At 34.6% G+C, this 12858-nt stretch overlaps 2 protein-coding genes across 2 annotated transcripts; one reads left to right on the top strand and one right to left on the bottom strand.

Annotated features, from left to right (window-relative positions):
- The first annotated feature begins 212 nt into the window (after positions 1–212).
- LOC143552621 (pentatricopeptide repeat-containing protein At5g62370-like) lies at positions 213–1682 on the top strand. Its single transcript, XM_077042790.1, has one exon. It carries the CDS (start codon positions 213–215, stop codon positions 1680–1682), a length of 1470 nt encoding a protein of 489 aa, XP_076898905.1.
- Positions 1683–6535: 4853 nt separating this feature from the next.
- LOC143552612 (putative protein phosphatase 2C 23) lies at positions 6536–9027 on the bottom strand. The gene is made up of 4 exons (XM_077042783.1): positions 7504–9027; positions 7304–7417; positions 6889–7153; positions 6536–6817 (listed from the first exon to the last, which is right to left on the bottom strand). Exons 1-4 carry the CDS (start codon positions 9025–9027, stop codon positions 6702–6704), a joined length of 2019 nt encoding a protein of 672 aa, XP_076898898.1. The 3' UTR covers positions 6536–6701.
- Positions 9028–12858: the final 3831 nt, after the last annotated feature.

Raw genomic sequence — 12858 nt, 5'->3', positions numbered from 1 at the left:
GTGTATGGGCCATTTTCAAGAAGCCCAGATTTTTTATTAAGTATCTTGGATGGTTAGTACTTAGGGGGTGTTTAGGAGAGGGAATTGAGGGGTGAGAAATGGAATTGGAAAGAATTCTCTTGTTTGTTTATGAAAGAAAGAGGTGAGAAATGGAAATAAACCATTTCCATTTCTCTGATTTTGTTTCTCTACAAAAAGCGGAGAATTGAGAAATGGAAAGAATTCTCTTCTCCCTTGTTGAATCCCTAATTAACCGAGGGCTTTTATCCGCCGCCCAACGCGTAATCCAACGCCTTATTTTACACTCCCCGACTGTCACCGATGAGCTTTCTGTCATCGATTTTGCCGTCTCACGAGGCGTCGAGCCCGAACTCCCCTCTTATTCTTCCCTAATTACTAGACTAGTGAATGCCGGTGAAATTCGTGTAGCTGAAGATTTGTATATCGATAGAATACTGAAACGAGGGATTAAGCCGGATGCTTCGTTATTAGGTTCCATGATGATTTGTTACTGTAAATTGGGGAAAGTTAAAGACGAATACGATCATGTTCGGAAGCTTGTTGAGTTGAAATCGTCTTCTAGTGTAAGTGTCTTTTCGGAGCTTATTAAAGAGGTGTTTGACCAGAATAGGTTTCTTGATGCGTATGAGTATTGTGTTAGGATTAATGACGCTGGGATTTCGCTTGCGGTTTCGTGTTATAATATGTTGATTACTGGATTGGCTTCTAGAGGGTATGTTGATGAAGCCCGCCAAGTGTTTGATATAATGCGTGAGAGAGGCGTACCGCCTGTTTGCCACTTGTGGAAGTCTCTTGTGTTTGGTTTTTTTAAGATGGAGAGAGTTGAAGAGGCTGAGTTGTTGAGTATGGAAATGGAGTCGTATGGTTTCTTTGTTGATAAGGTTATGTATACTAGTCTTATTAACGGGTACTGTAAAAACCGGAAAGTACAAATGGGGATGAGAGTGTTTTATAGAATGCTTAAGATGGGTTGTCAGCCGGATACTTATACTTATAATACATTGATGCAAGGGTTTGTTAATTGTGGGATTTTTGATAAAATGTGGATTTTACACGGGCAGATGATTGAGTTGGGACTTGAACCTGATGTGCTGACTTACCAAATTATGATAAAAAAGATTTGTAAAGAAGATAAAGTTGATAGTGCTTTGGCCCTGCTGAATAGCATGTCTGGTAGAGACCTGATACCCAATGTGCATTGCTATACATCCATTGTTCCTGCACTTTTTAAAGAGAACAGGGTTGAAGTTGATGAGGTGTACGAAAAGATGCTTGATTCTGGTGTGATTCCTGATCAAGTTATGTTTTTTAAACTAATGAAAGAGTGTCCAAAAGGGTATGAGCTTCATCTTACACTCAAGTTTTTGCATGCAATTGCTAAATATGGTTGTGGCATTGACCCTTTATATTCAAAAGCCTCTTTTGGACCTACTGAGAGCATTCATTATCAAATTGATCATCTTTTAGGCAGAATAGTGGAAGCTGGACCTCATTTGGCTAATATGGCCTATAGTATATACATTGTTGGATTATGTTTTGGAGGGAAAAGTGATGCTGCTTTGCATAATTTGGTTTTCATGATCAATCTTGGGTTTCAGCCATTGATCTCAGCTTATAACTCGTTGGTAAAGTGTTTTAGTAAAGAAGGGTATGGTGGGTGAACAACTTAGCAAAGAAGGTATGGAGGCTCGTGAAATCTATGAAAAGGTTAGTGATGAGTTGAAAGCTTTACCAGGTATCACTACGAAAAAACGGTTCAAAGCAGCTCATTTGATTGGTAAAGATGTGGATCTAGGACGTTCTTTTCTTGCGTTGACAATAGAAGAGAAAATTGAGATGGTCGAGTTGTATACCGATGGTTCAATGGGATAGTTGTGTATGGTTGAAGTATGTTTTGTATGTGAATTGGTTTTAACTATGGTTGATGTTTTTTGCTTAAAAACTATGTTTTGTATGTGAATTGGTTTGATCAATGCATATTTTGGTTGGAATTTATGCATCTTTTTATATGTTTTTTATTTTTTAATAAATATTTGTTATGAAAAAAATACTTGTGCTAATGATAAAGTTGATATAATTCTCTGTTTATTTCCTATGTACCAAACAAGAGAAATGATTCTCAGCTATATTTCTCTACTGAAATCTCTGTACTACCAAACAGAACAGTCAATTCTCATTCTCCAGACCAATTCCCTTTCTCTGCAATTCCATTTCTCTATTCCATTTCTCTACAATTCCTTTCTCTGTACCAAACACCCCCTTAGTAGTTAGTAGTAGAGAATAGAGATTAACAAAATTATACATGGCACGAATTTGCTATCAATTTATTTCTTTTTTCACCTTCATATTTCAGGCTTCCGTCTTCTCATCTTCTTCATCTAGAATCTACTAAACGCTTGTTGCGTTTAACACACCAAGAGATTATTAAGAAAAACATATTATCAACTTACTCCCACTGTCCACGACAAAATACATATTTGTGTGTTATATTTGTGTCGTATACTATGTTATTTGAGAAATTAGCACCACATTTTGATGTTGATTTACATTTTACAAGAAAATTAGCACAAGTTATAGCTCTAATTTTATGAAGTTAAGAAAAAATATTTTTCAATATATAAATTGTCAATTGTTTGTTTAATAGTTGATTGTTAAACAATGCTAATTTAGACTGAAAAATTGTTAAACTAAAGCTACTTTGAACTCCAAAATTGACCCAGCTATCAAGTTGTGAGAGAAAATGCAGGGACTATAATTGTGTATTTTATGTTGTTCTAATGATATTTTAACCATTGTTGACTTGAAGTCAACTGATTATTATTACAACTATTGACTAAAAGATTTCAACTTTCAATTGAATTTAATTAATATTTAGATCTTCAAACCAACCAAATCAAACAGTTTATTCTTACTTGTTCCTTCCCTTTTTCATAAGCATATGAAATCAGCATGATTGATTTTGTTTGATTTAGCTCCCACTCTTTTGCATGTTTTTAGCAACCAGCGCATATTAAATCAAAACAGATGTTTCATCAATCAAGACAATTTGTTCACCTTCTTTTTCCTTAACATGAAAACATATTAAAAGATGTTTTTTAATTGTCCTGGTTAATCATTGTTTAACAAGGTAGTATGATAGTTATTTTTATTATATGGAATTTATAGTGTTCATGTGTAAAATGTATGGAACTTAATTTTTAGACATTCAATATTTGTGTTTTGTTATTATATAATTAAATTAGAAACAAAACAAAATATCTTAACCCTGGTTCCTTTATTTTTTTTTATCTTCTCACGTCTACGTACCTGTCTTTAGCATTTAGCAACATATTAAAACGAAACATTTTTTTTGGAACTGTTAAAACGAAACATTTAATTCTAAGGGGTTGTTTGGTAGCCTCTTAACAGTCATTAAGAGGCTACCTTTTAATGACTCATAACCTCTTAATGGTTAAGAGGTAGCCTTACGTCTGAATGGTTAAGAGGCTACCTCTTAATGGTTACCTCATAATTATTTAGACTTAAGGCTACCTATTAACCACTAAGAGGCTATGAGCCATTAAAAGGTAGCCTCTTAATGACTGTTAAGAGACTACCAAACAGCCCCTAAGTTTAATGTCAAATAATTAAGAAGATTACATATCATCAGCATATCAGATGTCAAACTCATGATTAATTCACACAAAACATAAAAAAACATCATGGTAAAAAAGCAGTAAATTATTTCATTTTAGACATGAAAAGCACAATAATTATTAAACTCTTTCATTCTTAATTCTTTATTGTGAAAAAAATATATTGTAAATAGCATATAATTCTAAAATACACATTCATAAGTCATAACACAAAATCTAAATATGTGAATTTTGTGGGTAAGGGTATTTGTGTCAAGGTAACTACGTCTAGTTTTAATAACAACACCCGCAAAAGTTGGGAGTTCCATGTATAGGTTAAACAAATCTCATGTGTGCACCATGTCACTCTTGCAAGCCAAGGCACGTAACTGGTATTAGTTTAGTTATGTTTTGTGCAGGGGGATGCCCAATAATCAACGCATGTTCTCATGTTTTAGGTTAATGCGTGTATCTTCTTTTAAGGAGATCGTCCACTTCAGTTTGTTTTATGAATTGAATTCCATTTCCATTCTCAAATTCTTTAACTTGTTATGTTCTCAATCTCTTTCCTGGCCATTTGAGTCGCTTGATACTTATCAAAATCATTATATTGTTTGAAGGGTGTGTGTCAGGCTAAAATATCCTTGTAATAAATAGCATGTCAGACCTTTTTTTTTTTCTGAACGGTGCACTTTTATAAACCAACAAAAACAACCCAAACGAGCCCCGACTCCACAAGCCGGAGAGCAGTGCAGCGCCACAACGAGAAACAATTACATGAAATTAAACTTACACCAATTTAACCAATCTATCGATCTATAATTGGATCTATTTCTAAACCAAAGAAAACCGAGCGCTTTGATATCTCCGATTATCTCTACCACATTAACAGACCTTTTGAAACAATAGACAACTTTAGAATGGAAAATATTTAACAATAGATATACTAAATAAAACTAAAGAACATTAAATATATTTGAGATTATGAAAACAAGATGGTGCAATTTATTATTATGTTCCTATGGATCAAAACAGTGCTATTTTCTCTAATTTATGTTAAAATGTAGCGTATATTGGATGATATAAAGGATTAAAGGCACTAAGTTTCTATGGATCAAAAATAGACCAAGAAGTTTGAATTTAGATTAGGATAGATGAAAAGGTTTAGCTAGGTAATTTTGTTTCTTCGGTTAATTGCCTACCCTTGCTATCTTCTTGCTAGTAGGGGGTGTTTGGCTTGATTTTAATGTAAGTTTGCATCTTTAAAAAAATAAATAAATTGAAAATAAGTGGAAACTAGTTTCAAATAAAAAGGTCATACTCGCACCTAAATTAGGTTTTTTTTAACCTATTTAACTTAAGACAAAAATTATATTTTTCATTCTTAAACATTAAATTACCTATCTATTTAACAATCTCAATAATAACAATATACGTGATTTACATTTTATATTAAATGCTCGTCACAAATTTCATCCTTTTGATTGAGAGGCGTCATATATATAGTTCACTCATATACAAGGCATAAAAGAAATTTTGTTTTGTAAATTGTAACCCTTACATTAGTAACAGCATTGTCCTCAATCTTAACCAAACAAAAACCCGAACATGAGATCTATAATGCATGAGTGAACTGGTTCAGTTTGGTTTTTGGCTTTGAACCAATTGTTCCAACTCTAAAACGTGTTAATGTTTGTGCATTATTTGTTGGTCAATATCAAGGACACTTCAGAAAGAGTTGTGAGCCTCAACATACCACACATGCATGTTGTCAACACCAATAAAGATGAAGCAGAAATGGTTCACGAGAATCCACCTCAGCATTTTGTCAACAACGACCAATCATCGGCTGACGAGTTGGCATCGGACCATATCACCATGGCGAACGTGGAGTCACCTTATATACAAACTCATTTAATGATATTAAAGGATACATTTTACTGTCATCAATCAAACTAAACTTAGGTCAAAGTAAAACAATCTACTTCTAGGTCTTTTATTAGACATGAAAACATCCCTTAGCCACACGGCTTGTTTGACCAAATCAAAGTGGTGACTCATGATTAAGTAGCCATTTGATTTATTTCATCAAATATTTTCAAAATCTTGACAATCGAAACACGTGATCATTGATCTAACACGTTCTAGTTTTTTGACTGGAACCTACGTCTTTTGATTTTAATATTAGTAGACAAAAACATTGTTTTTATTTGATTAATATTTATAAATAGGTAAATAGCATGGTTTTTTAGATAGAAAAAAGGAATAAGTTAAAACAATATCAAATATATTTCATCCAAACTATAAAACCTGACTCAATGGAGACCCCAAACTCCTACTAATTTCGTCGTTGATTTATATATATGATAAGAAATACACTTTTCTTTAGAAAAAATTATACACGATTATAAAACTTTATTATTTAATAACTTTTTTCTTCGTTATCATCATGTACTTCAAGTTAATCTTAAAAAGTAATTATTAAATATTAATTAGGACCAGTGTTGTAGAACTTGTTAGGTGTTAGTCTGTCTATATGGTAGAGACTGTCAGATAATCAGACATGAATTTACACGTAATTTTTCATGCATATATATAACAAATTTTACATATATTTGATCAATTTTGACCAAATAGCAATTAATTAGCGACTAGTCGGTGGAGTAACGACTAGCAATTAACCGGGGATTAAAGTAATTTAAAAAATTCATAACATTGGCACACCCCTTGATACTTGGTTAGTTGTTTTTGCTATAGTATTGTATTGTATGAAGTTCCCCTTTTCTTACAAGTACCGTGATCGTCATGCTAATTTTCAATTTTAAAATTCCGTAATTTGCCTACAGTCTATGATTATTCGAATTGGTATACAAAAGTCATTGGTTATAATATTTGCAATTCTTGTATGACAGTTTGATATTACATGGAACAATGATTTTACACATTTACATTTTCTTCCCACCAATAAAACATAATCACCAATTGGCCTCGGTGCACTCTATCTAGCTATTTTCATGTAACAAAACTGTTTTATTAATCGACTTATATGTTTACAGCGCGTGTCAATTACACGCACGATCTCCATATCCGTCCCTCTAGTGAAATCACAATTACTGTAACATCATCATGATAACGCCTTCGATCCCCTTGTGGTATTTCCAATAACTCATGAAAATCCATACCTGTAAAAACATGAAATCAAATATAAATAAACGCGTTTAAACTAATGTGAAAATAATATAAGGATTATTACCAGCTTTCTTTGCTGCGCGAAGCAGAACTTCTTCTACTAAATGCTGAGCTGGATCGCCTTCGGGTGACCATTGAATAAAATCCTCGACTTCAGAAACAGCTTCCTCGTTTGTGAAATACTGATAAAGACCGTCTGATGATAATATCAAGAATCGATCTCGTGGGCCCAGTCTGTGATGGTGAAGGTATGGTAGACAGTTTATGTATGGAGCATCTCCAACATAATCTATTCTAAACATTTCTAGTAATGCATTGTTCCATTTTGGCTGCAACAAGTGAAAAACAAAACATTATTAGATTTTAGTGTTTCAGTATTAAACATCAAACTAAGCGGAATCATTTTTACACACATGTTCGAACTTAGGCAATAGTTTTTGTTAAGATTTGATTAAAATGAGCAAATGTGTATAAATTACCTGTTTAAGAAAACCAGCACCGAAAGCTCGAGTGACCTTTAACGAGCCTTTAACACGGTCATTCATCACTGCATTGTCATCATCAGGGTGTTCACTCTTTATTCTTTGAACTTCCTGTAACAATTAGATTAATTTTAAGTTGAGAAAACGATAAGAAGGCTAATAGAAATTCGAACCGAAATTATATTATTTGATTCTACCTCTTCAATGGAGGTACTATGATCCATTGTAAGTTGACAAGCACTTAATTTAGGATCCATGGTAGCAATATCAGCATCAAAAACCTCAAGATCATACCACGTTTCTTCGTTTATCTTCTCTAGATCTTGTCTCCAGATATCTGGCTTGGGTTTCTGAGCCAAAACCGTTCGACTATCACCAACATTCATCACGTAAACATCTTCCCCTTTCATTAACATAACAAGAACACACGAACCCATCAAAGCGAGTTCAGGATTTTCATCAAGCATCCGGTCAGCAATATCCAAATAAGCGTCCTCTGTTTTCATAAGCCCTCGAGACAAAGCTTTCAATACATCCAAATGGTTAATCGCTTTCGACCCATTACTATTCACATATTCTCGTGAAATTCGATCAAGTTCCAATCGTTCCCGGTAAAATTCACACTTCCATCTCCTCTTATTTGTAATCTTGCTCTTTATTTTCCGTGAATTCGTGTCCAAATCCTCATTTGCACTCGGGAAACTTTCATTCTGATTAAATTGTTTCAGTAACTGATTCCTTTTATTTTGATCATTGATACCCAATTCGTCAACTTCTAATGACTGCTTCTGAGGATTAGAATCCAGTGAATCAACTTGATCATCCCATAATAATCCTTTAAGTTCCTTATGCACATTTGCATACAAATTACCCAACAGAAAATCAGGCGCATCCGGACCGCTAAACCCATCATAAATCCCAACGAAAACCCACCCGTGCTCCTCCGAAACCACCACGTGTACCCGATCCTCCCCCGCTTTCCCTTGAGCCCATTGAAGATCCCGACTCCGATTCAAACACTCACCATCATCAAACAAACTACCTTCACTACTCAAACCAGCACTATTATTAACACTCAATTCATTCTTTATCTCCAACCCACCAACAACCCAATCCTGATCCTTCAAACCAGTCACATATTTATTAACCGGAGCAACCGAATTTTGCCCGAATGTCTTCGAAACCGCTTTCTTGATCACCCGAATCAAATTCGGTTTCCTTGATCTTTGTTTAAAACCAAATCCATGCGAATAGCTTCTTTGGAACTGATCATCATACCCGATAGGACCCGATTGGAAACCCCGCTCCATCGGGCCGGATAAAAACCCGCGTTCAATCGGACCCGAGTATAGACCCGACCCGGAACTCAAAGGACCCGAATTGATCAAACTTCTGGGCAAAGGCTGAAGAGGAATTGAAGCAAAAGACGTAGAGCTTTCAAAATTGGAGCTTTTATCGTTAATATTATAAGAGTAAACATCAAGAAATGATGTGGATAATGGGGTGGAGGTGTTGGCGGAGACGGCGGCGCCGGAGATTGACCGGAACGTTGTTGTGTCGTCAGCTGAGTGGAGTTTGGAGGTGGGTGTTTGGTGGTCTGGACGGACGTAGCAGAAAGAGTGACCCAGGTCGTCTAATGGGGCGGAGATGGTAATGGTCATGTCTTTCCGGTGGGTGGTTCCGGTGAAACAGAGGGTGAGTTTGCCGGCCGAGTTGCCCATGACTCTGAGTGAATGAATGAGTTTAGTTGGAAGGAAGACAGAGTAAGAATTAATTGGGTGTTAAAAGCATCTCCAACAACAGACCTTCACAAACATATTCCAGACTTTTCTCAAAAACTCATATTTATTCCACAACAACAAACCTTTACAAACCGCCACATCATCACCTAATTCTCCAATTAAATTATATAGATTAAATTGTCTTTTATAATATATGTTACTTATTTATATTTTATCTATGGCATATGATATTTAAATAATAGAATATAATATTAAACTAAATAATAAAATTAGAAAAAAAAAAGCAACAGTCAGTGTTAAATAAAAGAATATAATATTAAACTACATAATAAAATTAGAAAAAAGAAGCAACAGTCACAAATCTCATCACTTGGTTCATCCTTTCGATATCCTCTTCCTTCATAAGCGTCGCAAATCTCATCACTCTTGAATTCCGTCAACGCATTCGTTCTTAATTAAATCAGGTTTGATCTTCGAATTTCACTCTCCAATTTTCCGCTGAAGATTTTGTTCTTTCCGGTTGAAAAATTAGGGTTCGTAATTGGGCTAAGGGGTGTATTTTAACCTCCTCATCTCAACCTGTTGCACTTTTTGCTCCATCCTTCCTCTTGTTTTTTTTTTCTTTTTTATTTAATGGGACATAGCGTGGGCCCCATATCTCTCGTCCGCAGATCCGTTTGCAGTCACGGACTGCTTCAACAAACTTGATGCCCACAACGGTGATGTTTGTGCTTCCCATGTTTGCTGCTTGGCCACGTCATCCAGACCTTGGGATGAGTGGCTCGTTGTGAATGCTCTTAAAGGGGGTGGTGGGTTGACTTTTTGACGGAGGTTTTTAATACATGACAAAATTCAACAACTTTAGTTTACTTGAATATTAATGAATAATTGAATATTGATAAATGCTAGCTGGGTTAGAAGTAAGAGCATCACAATAAGAAAATAAGGAACTTTGAGGCTATATGCAGAGCATGTTTGGGATTGCTTCTTAAAAGTGCTTATGACTTTTTGAAGAGGCAAAATATCTAAAATGTCCCTCCAAAAGCACCTAAAAATTTGGAGCTTTTAGGTGCTTTTGAATGGGCATTTTGAATATTTTGCATCTCCAAAAAGCCATAAGCATTTTTAAAAATCAATCCCAAACACCTCCGTAATGGAGGGCTATAAAAAAAAGTAATTTGTGTTATGTGACATCCAATTGGTAGCATATGAGTTTTTATTTTAGGAATGTAACTGTGTTGTAGCCTAATATAATATATATATATATATATACATGTATATATATACCACACACAACACAATATAATAATAATATTATTAGTTAGTATGTTTGCCGGCGACAAATATTCAACCCCCCCCCCCCCCCCCCGTGTGTTCCCTAGTCTCATTAACGAAAGAAAGGAAAGGAAATGAAGAGAAAGAAGTACCGTGTTGTGTTCCTAGTTTCATTAAATGAGGGAAAGGAAAAGAAATAAGGATATGTGTGTTCCCGAGTTTCATTAAAGGAAAGAAAATAAAGGAAACAAATGAAGAGCAATTGGATGGGTTTATTTTCTTTCTAAATTGGAAAGAATTGAATGGAAATGAAAGGAATAGAGGAAAGAAAGTGAAAAAAGAAAGGAAAGGAATTCTCCTTAACTCAACTCGGGAACACAACGTCACGGGGTTCCTCCATAAAAGGCCCCCATTACGCATACTCATATGTCACATTATAAAAATATTATTTTTTTAAACTATTCAAAATCCATCTAATAAAAAATCTTAAACAGTAAAAAACATGGATCCATGATCACCACCTTTTACACCTAAAATCCCTCATCCCGACTTCACCACCTGCAAAAGAACACACCTCCATCTCATTTTTTCTAGTTCTTACCCAAGAACTTCTCTTAAAAATGAGTCTTAAAAATCTTGTCCGCAATAAGTTAAAACTGATTACGTGTAAAAACACATAAAAACAACCCTCAGAAACACTTTATTGTGTATGCTTTAAGTATGTATCGGGTTTGAATCATGTATGTTGACAAGAATTATGTGAGAACTTTTTTTGGGGTGACAGTTCGATTTCAACAATGGAGAGCACAACTATTCTTGGTTATAAATTAGGGTAAGATGGGTTGTATGCAGGTGTAATGGTGAAGCTTGGATGAAACGGATAAATTTACAACAAGTATAAAAATTTTATGATAAAACGAGTTAATTTATATTACGGGGGACAAAAAGACAAGGGGGCGACCTTCTTGCCCTTAAGAAGCTTCATCCCGGTGAGGCGGTAAGTCTTTCATAGTCTCAGTTAACCTATCGCTATAAAGCCGTCAAAAATAAAATAATGAAAAATGACCGAAAGAGAAGAAAAAAATTGACCCGTTTACGGTATACTACACCGTCATTGGTAAACTTTTATTAAAATATACACGGTAGTTGAATTTAAGATAAAACAGAGATATTTTAAACCCTTGTGGTATGATAATATAATTGCATGAGTATTTAGGTGTATTATAAAATGAAAAGTTGAAGTTGGCAGAGGATTGGTTCATTAGTCAAAGTCAGCCAAAATAAAAAATCTGGTTAGTCAAATACACACAAACTTTACACACAAACTTCATTAAAAGTTTTAGTTAATGTATTCTACACCCTAAATCAATAACCATGTTTAAAACATTTTAGTGCGGAAAAATTGGTCTTTAAATTTTCAATTCTTTGTATTAATATATCACATGTACATCATTAATGTTATCCAACAACTATAATTTAAAAATGCTTAACAAACCACAGAGTTCACATGTTTAGAAAAGTGACACTTCTCAAAGCATTTGCGTTAGAACCCTTTTGAGGACTTGAGAGTTACAATCAACCGTCCACTTGTGTCTTGTGATTTATACAAAGTTAGCATATAGTTAAGTGAGATGACACCAGTAATACCCAGACAAGAACATCCAAAACTGAAAACAACACACAAGAAATAATCAATTGACATGTAATAGTTGGTTTGACGTATTATACGTCGCCCCAACTTGGCTATGCGCCGTATATGGCGACGTATGGTAGTAGGTTTTGGGGTATATGCTTGCACACTCACATATTATTCGAATGGACGTTACACGTAGAGCTCCTCTTTTGATGAATTTATACCTGCAATCAAGTTGTGCACACATATAAATTGATATACTACACAATGTACACCTCACTTAAGCAAAACACAAGTTTCTAGCAATCTCTCCGTGCTAGTAGAGATGGACATTTTTACCCAACATCGACACCATACGGATACCGCATTCGTACCGTACTAAACCGTTACTAAATGAAGACAATTGGTACCAGTATTGGTATTCATTTTTCATATTTTAGTTATCGGTACCCTTCGGTTTCAGTATTTTTTTGGCTATTCGATGGTACTAGTACCGACGTGCACTACTACAAAAACAGCCATAAGGTGCAGTGATTTTGGCCAAAAGGTGCGGTTCTAGGACCAGACCAAATAGCATCGAATCTTTATATATAGGAACCACATCTTTTAAGAAACCGCATCATCTAACCTGTACAGCCATAACTGCACCTTTTACATCCAAATCTGAATAACCAAACTGCATCTTATAACATATAAACTAACCACACCTTTTAGCTTAAATTCTTTTTTTATTCAATTACCTGGAAACAACAATATACAAAACCAAATAATATATACAACTGAAAATCTTCAAATATACATCTACATATATATATATACACACATTATTTTATAGATGCAAAACCAAATAATTTATTTAAAAAAAGGTTTCAAAATATACAAAAATCACGTTTCAAAGCACC

This window comes from Bidens hawaiensis, unplaced genomic scaffold (genome assembly GCF_021521415.1).
Source record: "Bidens hawaiensis isolate Kalapana, Puna unplaced genomic scaffold, B.hawaiensis_p1.1 tig00016952_1, whole genome shotgun sequence".
NCBI classification, from domain to species: domain Eukaryota; kingdom Viridiplantae; phylum Streptophyta; class Magnoliopsida; order Asterales; family Asteraceae; genus Bidens; species Bidens hawaiensis.
The sequence above is the reverse complement of the archived record's forward strand: the minus strand, read 5'-3'. Positions and strand labels throughout refer to the sequence as shown.